The sequence below is a fragment of the Pleurodeles waltl genome, chromosome 4_2 (genome assembly GCF_031143425.1).
Source record: "Pleurodeles waltl isolate 20211129_DDA chromosome 4_2, aPleWal1.hap1.20221129, whole genome shotgun sequence".
NCBI classification, from domain to species: Eukaryota; Metazoa; Chordata; class Amphibia; order Caudata; family Salamandridae; genus Pleurodeles; species Pleurodeles waltl.
The window spans coordinates 371,908,911-371,923,114 of record NC_090443.1 but is presented as its reverse complement, the minus strand read 5'-3'; the positions used below and the strand labels follow the sequence as shown (position 1 = coordinate 371,923,114).

General features: G+C 47.4%; 1 protein-coding gene across 1 annotated transcript in view; it reads right to left on the bottom strand.

The window, feature by feature from the left end:
* The window catches only part of SLC44A3 (solute carrier family 44 member 3), a 556,605-nt gene extending 548,489 nt beyond the window's left edge, over window positions 1–8,116 (bottom strand). The window contains exon 1 of the mRNA XM_069231480.1: window positions 7,923–8,116. Within this exon, the coding sequence (XP_069087581.1) occupies window positions 7,923–7,946 (24 nt within the window). The 5' untranslated portion in view covers window positions 7,947–8,116. The remainder of the gene's footprint in view (window positions 1–7,922) is intronic.
* Between the last annotated feature and the right edge of the window lie 6,088 nt (window positions 8,117–14,204).

Genomic DNA, 14,204 nt, shown 5'->3' with positions numbered 1-14,204 from the left:
AAATCTGCATTCTGAAAAGATTCCTCAAGTGGCCTAACGGGGCAACCGTAGAATCCAGTGAACCAAGGAAGGCAACCGGCGAATCCAGTGAACCAAGTAAGCATGTCTAGAGAATCTTAGCGAGGGTGCCTGCAAAAATAAAGAAACACACCCTCCATTTTTGTTGTGTATTTTCGAAACCCAGATTGAGGTTTGCACAATTTTGTAGTGAATCTTGAAAAAAATATTTTTCGCAAAAAAATAAAATTTGCAATGTGATCGCATAGTCGCAGATCATGCTAAATGAGGAGTGTGGGCATGCAACTTGCAAATGGCCAGACTGTGGGTCTATTGTCATCAATGCGTAGCTAAACATGTAGTGGATGCAATGATACAGGGGCCGATGCAGGCTCTAAATTCATTACCCACTGTGAACAACCGAACGCTGTGCCCTTCTAGTTCACTGAATAAATGTCAAGAGCACAATCTAGACAAAGGCCACATTACAGACGGTAATGAAAGGTGATACCTTGAGACCAGTTTCCGGTCCAGGGAGGACCTTGCTTGGTAGTTTGGGCTGGACTGTTCCCTTTGGGAACAGGGTCAAGACTGATTTGCATAAGGCTGGGTTCAAACAGGGGTGGAGTGGTGAGTAAAAAAACAATGGATTAAACCCAGATCTTTGTGACTGGGGGTGAATGTTTGCTATCTGCTGAAGGGAGCTCTGCAGCTGCACAGAAATGCCAGAGCAAGGGGGTGGATAATAAACCATCCATCATCAAAGGAGAGCAGGACAGGGAGGGTATGCCAAGCAATCTACCCTCACATCATGTGCCCCTCAGCCAGATACCAGGCTCAAGGAAGGAATTTGCAGATGTCAGGAGGAGGACAGCTATGGAAATGAGCCACACTGGACGTTGGTTTAGTTAGCTCTGAGTGCTCTGCTAAAATTTGAGCAATCATGGATTTTGGACGAATAGTGTTTCTGGGACAGGAAGATGCCCCACTTTGGAGGAAGTGGTCATGCATCTGGCTGTCACCCTCTATTCTATTGGTCAGGGGTGCCCCCTTTCTGATGCCTAGGAGCTGTGAATAAATATGTGGGAGGTGCATAGCCTCTCAGTCCTGCTGCCTGAAACTACAAGAGAAAGAAGGACTGTTCTGCTGGAATCTGGATCTGCACCCTTGGCCTGCACTTGTTAGTGAACTGTACCTGCTGCACCATTTGGTAATACAGCCCTCGAGACTGTGCCTTGCTTCAAGAAGGACTAAGAAGTGGACTCCCTGCAGCCACAGGTTAACAGAGTTCCACCTGCATCATCTCCAGCAAGAGTCTCCAGCCTGGAGTGTATCCAGTGGACTTTTAGGGATTTGGCAAGGTGCATTGTGGGAATTGTGGTCTCAGCCTTGCAAGGAGCATCCAGGAGATCTCAGACCCTTGCAGTTGTATTTTGGACCATCTGAACATGCAATGAGGTCTTCAGGAAACTTCTCCTGAAGTTTGGAGAACTTTTGTGAAAACGCTTCAGGAGGTGACTAAGTCAACCTGGGACATCAAGCCAGCGAACCCTCACTGCGACCGGGCATGGATTTCAAGTTTGTCCCGCTGAAAAGCTCCGGAAGTCTGACTTCCAAGATTTGACCAGAAGCTCCATAAAAATCAAGCCTCGATCCCTCACCAAATCCGGCTTGGTGAAGAGCATTGAGGGCCCTCGGAAGGAAACGTTTCAGAAAAGTTTCTAAGTGTGAAGGTAACATTTTCACCGAGGCCTCCCGCTTAGTGTATCTGACCAGGGCTCCATCGCGTTTGACCTCAAACTTTGACTTTGGCCGGTCTACCTCTAACAGATGTCCCTATTCGACACTTTGTGTTTGTAAGCACTAGAATGTGTTTATTCTTTTAAAATTCCTTTTCTCAGGTTCCCTACATTGGATTTTTGTCGTTTTGGTGTCTATCTACTCAAGAATATATACCCTATTTTTTAAATTTGGTGTGAGATTTTTACTGTGTTTAATGTCTTACTTATTTAGTGTATTGGTGTTTCTGAATGCTTTACACTTTTGTTTCCTAAGTTAGGCCTTGCTACTCGGTTACAGCTACCAAGGGTTGAGCAAGGGGCTAATTTACTCAGACCTTTGCTGACCCTGTATTGTGAACAACTTTCCAATACCTCCCACTAAAAGTAGGCAACTCTTCTGGTCCTTGACCAGAAGGATTTTGATTTGTTGCTCCCATCTTCAGCTGCAAGGCTAAAGCTGCTTTTAATATGAACAGTGATGGAGCATAGCCCAGCTTCCTCAAGTACCAATCACAACATGGGAGGTACTCCTGGAAAGGGAAAGGGCAGAATTACCTCTTTTGAATGGCACCTTCCTCTGCTCTGGAACTGCCACATGAAGAAAGTTCTCGAGTAGGGATCCACCCTTTAGCCACCAGGGGTGGCTTCAAGATAGGTGGGGGGAGGGGAGTGAACACCAGGCATGGCCTTTCTCTCATCCTCTCCACCCAGGATACTGTTTTCCTGGTAATCTGTGGAGGGCAATGGAGGGGGGAGGGGTCCTAATCGGTCCACTGCACAAAAAGGATAGATTGGAGCAAGCACATCCTGACATTGGGCCAAATGTCCCACCACTAGAGCACATACACTTTTTCTGCGCTCCTGGGAACATATTGGGGTTTTGCCCCTAATCTTCTCATCATAAGGGACAGAACGCCACCAGGCACCAGGGATAGAAATTTAAATAAAGTAAAGAAGATTTGGGGCTGACAGACCCTGACACTGGACAACGCCCACTATCCCTTGCGGGCAACTGTCTCTCTGCCTCCCTGAACAGGCAGATTGGTGGATTTACCCTCACTATGTCCTCCATAGGGGGACAGAATGTGCACTAGATATGAGGGGCTTTCTAACATAAAATGCACCTTGGGCGCAATAGTATATGTGCCTTCTCCCTGCAAGCACATGGCACTTTGCCTTTGAGCTTCTGCTATAATACAGATTACTGGTATAAGGGCAAAAAAGCCTGTTCGGAGATGCACTGACTGCCACACAAAGGTGGCACACAGTCAGTGCGTCCCCCAACACTGACACTTGAGAGGGCGTCACCGACATCCCATGGACCCCAAGGCATCCTCCACTTCGAAATAAGAGGCTGGACCACCTCCTGAGAAAAATTAAGCCACAATTTTAACCTGAGGCCTTCTTCTTTACGAATTCACTCTCCTCTGCTCAAGTGCAAACTGTCACAGTTAGCTTGTATGCAGAGGGCAAAAAATTTTTTTAGAAACCAAGAGCCCTTCTGCTCTGGGCAGTGTGCCTTATGTGTAATTCGGGCCCTGAATGTATTTATTTATTTTAAATATGGTGCCCAGTCCAACGTGGCATCGGCCTACACACTCCCACCCCTGGAGTCAAAAAATAAATTTCTGCCTCCCTATATTTGAGCACGCATACGGCAGCCACCACCATGACAAGCGGAAGGAAATTTAGATAAATCTAGATTTCTTTGGGTGCAGTTTTGACATGTGGACCAGCAGAGATGGTTAACACCCCAAATTTGCCTCTCCCATGTGGTAGAATGACTAGCTGGTGTCCAGGGGTAGGACCCGAAGCCAAGATGAGACAATGCCCCATACCACTCCTTTTTATAATTCAAATCCATGGTTTCTAGTGAGCTGTCTGCCGCCTGGGCAGGAAGCTAGGTGAACCATCTAATCTTCACTCCAAGGGGGCTGAAAAATTGTCTTGTGTGTGGCTGGAGGCTGCTGTCTAGTTCTCGGATGGGTAAGCTTCACCCCACATTCTATTTCACACTTTCATCCCTCATGGGATGGTGGGCTATCTGACTACCCCAAGGATGAGCAGATTTACCCATCTAGAGGTGTTTAAAGCCCATCAGGCTAACACACACAAAATTGAGGGGAATCCTGGTTAGTGTAGTTTGCTTGGATTCCCACAAGTTTTCTTACACAGAATGTCCTGGGGACATTGAAGTATGGATCAAAAACACTATTGTCATCATACTTACGTGACAAAAACAAAGGTACTTTCAGCAAATAGTCAGTCTACGTTCCCACACTTCTCCCAGTTAAAAAGACTGCCCGATATCATGCACATGTGGACCTAAAGCACATCAGTGGAGCAGACCAATTCTGTACCCATGTTATGACCACATTGACTTCACATGGTCCAAGCTTTGACTGGTTCTTATTGCCAGTGATAGGCTCATCTACACAAGTGGGAATTTGTTTTTAATCTGGAGAAGAGTGGGAACGCTGAGTGGTAGGAATGTTATCAACTCCTACAGATTCCAGAACTTCCCTTCACAGAAATGTGTGAAAAATCTAATTGTAGCCAAATTGTGATGTTTGTAAGCCATTCTGGGTAAGAAAACACAGTGATATTTATAAGCCACACAACCCTGGACTCCCCAAGTATCTAGTTTTCAGACATATCTGGGTTTTGTAGGATTTGGTGGTTATCAGCAGAGTCTATCCCAAATAATGCAGTTAGCCACATCTCCAGAATAAATGAATATGAAAAGGAAAATCTTGATGTTTCCACGTTTTGTTTTGGGTTCTTTCCTGTCAGAGGTGACACAAAGTGGGATAATCTTTTAATCAGAACAGTGGGAAATACTGGGTAGTAGGAATTGTATTAGTCCCCATAGATTCCAGACCTTTCTCTGAAAGAAATCTGAGGAAAATCTGTGATTTTAGTCAAAGTCTGACATTTTCAGGGCATTCTAGGTCAGAAAACAGTGGGATCCACACAAGCCACACCACTTTAAGTGTATGTGGTTTTCTAATTCTCAGATATGTCTGGGGTTTGTAAGGTTTGTCTGAGAACTGGCCAACTATGGCCTAAATACTCCAGATAACTACTTCCCCAGAACGGTTGAAACTAAAAGGAACTGTTGGGCACATTTAAAAAATGCATAGCTTTTATTCACACACATTTTTCATTCATTAGATTTTTCCATATGTATTGACGCAAGGTTAGTACATTATGAAAATTCACTCTAAGCTGAAGCCCTGTTGATGGATCTAGGTACTGCATGCTTTGTTCCGCAGAAGATTCATGAACCAAAATGTACATATTAACTTACAATCTACTTAAACAGTGACAAGTTAATCATTTTTGATCTGGCAGGCTATGTTTGGTTTTGATTATGTGGCACAAAGTGAGCACTCCTGCGTTGAGTCTGGATAATCCTCACGGGAGTGAAAGACGTAATTTCCCCACAAAATGGCTATATTCACCCAGTGCTTTAAATGGAAAAAGAGAAGTGTCTGTACTCACCAAATTGATTTGATTGGGATGGGACTTGAAGGTCTGTTAGGGGTTGTTTGATTAGTGGGAGGGGGATCTGTAAGGCAGGTATTTACAATATCAGTATTTTCATATTTTACGTAAAGTGCCGATAGGCCAAGTTCGGCTCATATGTGCAGGGCTAGTTGGTATGTTTTTTGCAGATTTATATAGTGCGATCTTAGCCCAAAGGCATTAAGACGATTTACACAAAAAGCAGACTTTTTTTGTTTTTATGGCATGGGGAGATTGAGTGAGTTGCCCAGAATCACAGGATGTTGAATTGATGCTTGGATTTGCCCCCCACCTCTGGTAACGGGAGGCCCTCCAGCATATAGGGTCCAGTGCAATTCAGCTTTAAACACACATTTAACTTTAGGGGTGGTAATGAGGCATGTGAATACGTGGAGAGAAAGGCCCTCAACCAGCAGGTGACCAGTCCTGATCTACCGTGTACCAGCCTTACTCCAACAGGAGTCGGCAGTAAGGTCTTTAATGCGACAGCCCATCTGACATTAGCCAGATTAGGTTACTCACAATTTAGGGACAACGTCTATGCGCTGTGACCAGTTTCTGCTGGGACTTGTCAAAGGCCAGGCATAGTGGCTGTACAGTGCAAAAAAGCGATTGGCCGAATACTTGAATTAATCTCAGCCATTGGTAATTATTCTTGCCAAATTGGAGTCCATCAATTTTGGTCCTGCTCCAATAGGAATATTCCAGACCAAGACGCCAGACCAGGTCCCCTCTTGATGGGAACACAAACAACTTAAGAAAGATTTCAGTCTTCAGCAAAACAAAAGGCTGTGTCCATCTAGCTCTGGGGTAGTTATCGATCAAAAATATTTGTGTAAAACTATAAAATGTATTGTCCAGACTCTATAATCTCAATCCAAACTCCACCCCTTCCCCCAAATCATATGATCTTGTGAGTTGGAATCTCTTCTTTCGAGCTCCTTCTCATATACAAGATTGGTTAAAAATGAAGAGTATGACATCTCCACCACCCTATGTTTCTCTTCAGGAGGGGGAAGAACACGGTGTTAAAACATATAGGGGGTGATTCTAAGTCCGGCGGGCGGCGGAGGCCGCCCGCCAGACTTCCCCCACCAACATACCACTCCGCGGTCGAAAGACCGCTGAGGGTATTTTGGGATTTGCCCTGGGCTGGCGGGCGGCCGCCAAAAGGCCAGCCGCCAGCCCAGGGCAAATCAACCTTCCCACGAGGACGCTGGCTCAGAATTGAGCCGGCGTAGTGGGAAGGTGCGACGGGTGCAGTGGCACCCGTCGCGTATTTCAGTGTCTGCAAAGCAGACACTGAAATACTTTGTGGGGCCCTCTTACGGGGGCCCCGCGGCACCCCCTACCGCCATCCTGTTCCTGGCGGGAGACCCGCCAGGAACAGGATGGCGGTAGGGGGTGTCAGAATCCCCATGGCGGCGGAGCGCGCTCCGCCGCCATGGAGGATTCTGCAGGGCAGCGGGAAACCGGCGGGAGACCGCCGGTTTCCCGCATCTGACCGCGGCCGAACCGCCGCGGTCAGAATGCCCTGCGGGGCACCGCCGGTCTGTCGGCGGTGCTCCCGCCGACCCTGGCCCCGGCGGTCTCTGACCGCCGGGGTCAGAATGACCCCCATAATTACGATTTGAGCAATTCATATCAACACATTACAATGACACATCACTGCCAACGGGTTACTTATCAATTTAGGGAAATTTATTTTTTTCACCCGACAACCCTACGAATGCATACCTGAAGACCCTTGTTTATAATTATACACGAACTAAACTGGCGCAATTGTCTTTTACATAATTAAGCATTTTTTTGCAAAATCTCTTGAAATTACACAGAACACATATCTGGCATTTTGCTCTATTGGCCAGTGGAAAATGTGTCCTAATGGCCAAGATTGTCGCGAGAATGCACTTTGCACTAAAACAAAAATAGCACAAAACAAGTGGTAAGAACAAAAGTCACGCGCATCCTCTCCCTTTGCATTGTTTTGGTGCTTCCGTTACATGTTTCTTTTTTTTTACCAAAAGCAATCATCAATTACACCACATGGCGTAATTGTGCTCTAACCAAAACACAAATAACGTCAGAGTAAATGGCAAATATTTGAGAAGCATGACTGGGGAAGGAGCATGGTTTTCTTTATACTGGATGTCCCCCTTTCAAAGGTGGTCTCCCTACCGGCATAGAAGCAGCTGTGTTTATAGTGGGAACACTGCAGACTTCTTTTTCCTGACTCGTCCACTCCTCGCACAAATGTCAAGATGTGGAAACACACCCACACTTGCTGCAGAAAGCGAGAAGAGTTGTGCCCCCACCCACTTCTCCTCAGATCGCATTGGGCTGAAGCACATCAAAGGGGGTGAAAGTTTAAGAAGTTAGCCAATTGCGAGCTTCGAATAACAGAAGTGTTGTCCTCCCTAAATCAGTTGCGGTGGCGAATGTAGACGGTGAACGGGCGGTAAGGCTGTGGGCACAGTCCTCGCCCGGGGGCGGATTAGTAAAGGCCTGGAGAAGCAAGTAGAGTTTATATATACATCGTACGCAGATCAGGCGCGGCTCCTACTAGTACACCACAGCTGGGCATGGGGAGTAACTACACAGGGGGTGGTTACATACCTGGTATTCCCCGCAGCAGGCCATATCGGTGTCGGATGGGGCTCGGGTCACACCATGGGAAAAGTGGTGGGTGCCCCTCGACCTCTCGCCGGCCGCGCTGCAGTGTGCGGAGGCGGCCCCCGGACGCTCCCAGCCTAGATCTGCCGCGCGCCCCAGGGAGGGAGGGGTCCGGGGACTAGGGAGAGGCTGGTCACGCGCGCAGTCCTGGAGCCCGCAGTGCCAGGGAGGGAGGTGCACGGAGCCAGGACACACCTGGTTGCACTCCCTGCTCAAACACTTCTGGGGCTTCCGTGCTGGGGCCACGCGCACCTCACACTGAAGACACGTGCGCATCACATCTGCAGGGACTCAAGCAAATATCAATGTATAGCAGAAGTGCACCTTACTGCGTGAAGTTCAGACGCACCCCAAAGAAAGTTAGGAGGGCCAAGCGTCCTTTACACAGCCAGGAACAAGGAGGGGATCAAGCACACCTCACTGATGCACACCCCACATGTGCGAGTGCCAGAATGGGCACAATCAAACTTAAACCTGAGGCAGAACGTTTTATTGTTTGAGGCACAGACATCCCTTATCCTTCTAGGTTCCCTGAGCAGGCGTGTAACATCCTCTCACTTTGAGTCCCCTCCCCACCAACCATTCAATGGGGCCCCTATTCATGACAAGAGTCAATGAATATCTGTGAGAGACTCGTGCCCTCGTCACATTCTGCTTAGGGGCGGGGCATTGTTTGTGTTACGCAATTGTCTCTGAGGCAGATGGGAGTCTCATAATAGGGAGCATATATTACTCTTTAGCCTACGCCTTATGGTGTGTTTCTCTATGGTGTATGGTATAAAGAAAAGCCACAGATAACACTGTGCCGCTGGCAACTGGAGTGAGGGCAAGTACGCCCAGCTCCCCTTATTAGGCTGGTCACCTGGCATGCTGACAGGTGTAGATATGGGTGCGTTGTGGTGTAAGGATCAGCCCTCTGTGAGGGGCTGCGCCAGAATGTGTCCTTAGGACTATACATTCTTCCCACAAAACCAAAGAAAAGTCAGAGTGCAAGAGTGGAAAATAAACAAGACACCACTGTGAGTCTATCATTCTCAAAGTCAACCAGCAGGTCAGCGTGGACCAATAGAGGATGCAGCCTTCAAGGTGACATTGTTGCTCGAGTTCATAATTTAACCTGACCTGAGACAGAGCAGGACATAAAAATTGAAAAAGGAGAAAAGTCCAGATACGTTTAACAGCATTACGTCTGGATCATGACTGTAGAGTACAAAGTTGGCCCACTTTGCTGATGCTCGGAACAGTTCGTAGTTACTGTCCAAAGTTCCAACAATGCTTTACGAGAGTTGCAGAATTCCATTGAAAGGCTTACTTTAATTGTGTTGCTTCAGTCTTCAAAAACAATCTTGGAAAGACTTGAAAACCTGTCTGAGCATCATTGGTTATAATATACGCAAGGAAAACGGCCCCCGAGTCGGTATTAAAATAAAGATATAATTGGAGTGCGGTGAGCCAATTAGACCCCATGTCCTTGGTGTAACTGCACCTGCTACCCTAGTGATAGCTGCACCTCTTTTCATGGACCTCCACAGTGCCCATCTACCTGTCTTTCTTTATCTCCATCTTTCTCTCATCTTTCCTTTTTCACTTCTCTTTGCCATTTTTTTCCTCTTTTATTTCCCCTTTATTTCCCCTTTTACTCGTCCTTAACTCCTTTCTCTGTGATCCTTAGCTCCTCCAATTCTGTCACATTTTCTTCTCATCCGTGTCTCCCTTATCTTCTGCTCCCTCCGTACCCATCCTGCTCCCACTCCCCCCAAAGTGTCAACATGAAGCCAGGCCCCACGCAGGCATATGTTTCAAAATTCTGACAAGGGAGGTTCTAAAATAACTGCAGCTGGTGCAAGGCAGACTGGGCTCCCTGTGAGCTTTGGGCCCCAGTGCCACTGCACCACTGGTTGCAACACCAATGCCTCCGACTCCAGTATCATTCAATAGAGTGGTGTCAAGTCGGTCTCTTGCATTTGGGGGCGCCTTGGACGTGTTGCCAGCAGGACTGCATGTGAGCTGTGCTGGGAAAGCATGTGCGCTGTTTGTGGTCCTCTGCAAAACCACTGGTGAGCCACTGCAGAGTAATGCGTGGAACACCCAGGGGTAGATAGGTCATGGTGAAGGCATGCTGACAATTGGACCAAGTTACGACTAAGGTGAGCAGATTCTGGTTGGCTGGCTGTTGCTTAGGCATGTCAAGGATACTTCTTGGACTTTGGTTTGATATTGTCAGATTCCAGTCAGCTTGTAAAATGCTCTACGGTTGGTAGCAGTGATGCATATTTAAAGGAACTGGTAGGATGTGTTTCCTGTTGGGTGAAATCTTTGACTGTCATCAGCAGCTTACTCACAGGTTTCAGAGGTTCTTCCATGGTAAGTTGATGGTTGGTGTGGTAGTAATCAGATAGACTTCATATCCAAGTGAATCTATTAGTTGCAGGTGCTGAATGCTTTAGGACAGTACAAGGTGTCAGTGGCTCTTGACACATTTGCCATGACTTGCAAGCTGGCCATTGGCTGCACAATTGCTCTGGGAAGCTAGGCACAGAGACACTGTTCACACATGCATGCATCTTAATCTTTGTTTTTTGTTCTCCAGCTAGGCCTTGTTGCCGCATGTTGGTGGCCTGCCTGTCGTGGGTTATTGAGAGCACTCACAGTGCAGTATAAGTTGGTTATGGTAGTGTTGTGTAGCCATTTTAGCTATAGCTCCATTCACATTATTTTACCACATTAGGTCAGGCCGCTGTGCACTCTAACCTAGATATATTTTATTCGGCTTTATTTTATTGTTACAATAGCCACTTTTACGGTCTTGTTTTATTTTCTGTTTATCTAACTGTTTTTGCCTAGGCCAGCACTCTGTTCTCAAACAAGACATTCTTGCTCACTCTGTGCTTCTTCCAAGGCTACAGCATGGTACATTCTACATGGTAGAAGTTTAGTCTCCAACATTCGTAGAAAACACACATCCGTACGTAGGGACATTTTCTCAGAACATCAGCTGTATTGTTATAAAAACACTTCCTTGTCCCTTTCACGTTAGAGGGAGATTCCAGCCAGAGAACCAGGTCTGTATGCTGATTGTCGAATGCTTCGCTGCAGCTGTCTTGCAGATCGCAGGCCTTTGCTCAGGTATGGGGGATGATGTCTTCCCAGAGGAATTAGAGCTTAACATGCTGTGCTCTATTATTGCTTAGGTAGGAGTTAGTCTACAGACTATAGTGACAACATGGTAGCGTTATTCTTATGCTTCACTCTCCTTGTCAAAATTTTGATATTGTCATGTTGTGTGGGCCTGGTTATTGCGGCTCACGCTTTGCTATCTAAGATGCAGTTGTTTTATTAAAATCATTATTGAAACATATACTGCCTCTGTTTGTCATTGTGTATATGAGGCTAAATGTAACTGAGAGAAACGGGTGAGACCTGAGTGATCACGCCTTCCCTGAGAAACCAATTATGTCATGCGTTCGGCTGCCCAGTCATCCCTGCCCTTGGGTGGAGATGAGGCACTCCTAGTTGGCCGGAGCAAAACCCGGATTGGAGCGACAGGTGTCACCTGCAGTGGGTCAGACTCAGTCTCCCACACCGCTGGCTATTCTGCTGCTCAAAAACCAGTGGTCTCATTAGAATAATGAGAGCCTACGCAACAGTAGTGGTCACCTGGTAGGCCTGATCAGAGCCTGTAGCAGGGTTAATCATCTCTTCTGTGCAGGAGTCGTCTTCTGATTCATCAGTGTGGACTGGCAGTTCACCTCCTTTTCTTCTTGGCACTCAGACATGCACCTTCTTGAATAGCCCATCTGAGCCTCTGGCTGGTTCAGTCTCTTCTCTTTCTTCTAGGAGCTTGGGTGTGCACATCCTCTAGGGACAGACCATTGGGGCCTCTAGATAGTTGAATGTCTTTTGGTCAGTCCAAACGAGGCTCTGAGTATTTGGTTCAGTCTTTGGAACAAGCTGTACATACATTGATCCTCTTTCCTCCTAGGCAGAACAGTCTATTGTGGCATTAGATCTCACCAGAGAGCTAATGGTGCTTCTAATCTGTGTGATAGGTGTTGCATTTTCAGGGGGCTACAGACTGTATTGGCAGGTGAACTGTCTGTGCATAAGAAAGCAGGCACATAGCAGCAGCCTTGGGGGCTCTCTCTGAATGCTGAGTGGTCTTGCATTATTGAGGTGATGGCCAGTTTCATGGTAAATGGACATACGCTGTGTTGGCTAGTCTGACTATTGGATTTGGTTGAGGATGGGACCTCTCTAAGCAGTCTCTCTTCCCTCAAAGTCCCTTTATTAATTTGGGTGGGCAATGATTGAGACTGTGCAGTACCTTGGGGCAGGAGCCATCAGGTATGGTTAGTAAGCAGGGCACAGTGGGACTTGAAGGTACAGGTGGTAAGGCACTTGTGGCTAGGGTGGGGCCTCAGGTGCCCCCACCCTCCTCTCAGACTAGCCATGCATATAGGGAAGTGGCAGCAGGCTCTGCTGCCACTCTTGCCTTGACCATAGAGGCATGTTACAGGGCATTGGCAGGAGGGGACATCGCCCATCTCCTGCAGGTTGAGAGGTCGCAGAGGTGGCGAGGCCGAGTTATTGTGTGTGCATGCTTCCTAGAATGAGTCCTCACGTTTTAGTTTGTGTTCCCTTTCTTTAAGAGAACTGTGAGGAACTACGTGAAGAGAAATCTGCTCCGGCTTGGGGGTCATATCAGCAAGTCTGGTTTTACAGAAGGCTAGATAACATTGGCCTCTCTTCCCCTTAACCTCTCAGTGGCAGAGGGGGGCCGGCAGTTGAAAGCACTGGGTGCAGCGCATGCCCTTTTCTTCTTTCTATATGGCACGTGAAGGAGCGAGCAATTGATGCATTACCACTGCCGCGCTGAAAGGGCATCAATATGATCAAGGCCATTTTGGCAAGGACTGCCATTCGATATAAATCTGTCTGGGACAGTGCAGGGTATGCCGAGTTCCTTTAGCAGCATGAGTGAAATAACACCTGTTTTTGAGCTCGCTGCACCAGGGCCTTTAATGAATAAATTACGGTGCCCATGATTGTGTGCGCATTTGGGGCAGTGGCAGCAGTCGGCTTTCTGCACGAGCTCGATTTAGCGTTACCTAAGGTTAGTCTCTTTGGTTGGGCCAAGTATGTCCAGCGGAGAGAACGAATAGCGCTTTCACCACCTCTTCCTCTGTTGCCACGATAAGGGGGTGGTAAACTCGGGCGCACCTCAGTCTTGCTTTCCTAAGGTAGAGTTAGCACCACAGTGGGTGTGGGTTGCTGTGCTTGTAGCTGGCACTGCTTAGGACAGGACAAATCGTGGACCCTGTGGATAGGCTCTGGAAAGTGCGCTGCAGGTGAACTGCGGATGTCCGCGGATGTCCGCCGCTTCCAGGTGAGGTGCCAAGACAGCTGTGTGAGTGACAGGCCTGGTCCTGGTTGCTGTCGAGGCAGTTCTTCAATTCTCCTCAGGAGGATAAACCTTGGCTGAACGCCTCCTCCCGCCACCGCAGATGGCCTCATCACGTCTAGGGCCACCGAGGCACGCAGCGTCCGGTCTACGTCCACATCGGTATAAAGAAGGTAGGGAGACCAGATTTTGAAAACTAAAAACCGGAACATTTCACAAACATAGAAGTGGAACTACAATTTCACATTGACTGAGAAGAGCAGAATCACTTAAAAGACTGCGCTCACGAACGTAGAAAACACATTGCTAATTCAATTGATTTCTGAAAAGGGTGGTAGTTAATCCTGCACTGGAACAAATAAAAGCTCGTTCAGTCGACCCAGACAACTGCTGGATTTAGTGAAATCTGCTGGGATAGAGGATCAAAAACAGAGACTGTCCCAGCAAATCCGAGACGCCTGCTCAGCCTGAAAGAAGGACACTGAGACAATAGTACTGCTGGTAATTGGAAGGAGGGCACGTGCGCCTAACTCCTATTAGCTGAGTCACCTGACCTGCAGACAGGAGTCTAGGTTTGGTTGTGGCGTGGTGTAAGGGACAGGCCTCTGTGAAGGGGGCTGCACTCTAATGTGTCCCGAGGACACTAAATATGGGTTGAAAGTTTTTCAAAGGAAACCACGGCTGGCATTGCTAAATGCCAAGGCTGTCTTATCCTATTTCTACCTCATGCTTATTTCTTCCATTATTCTACACTTCTGACTCTATCCCACTTTAGGAGCTTCATCCACGTCCCAGTGTTCTCCCTTTTTCACTATTTTACTATC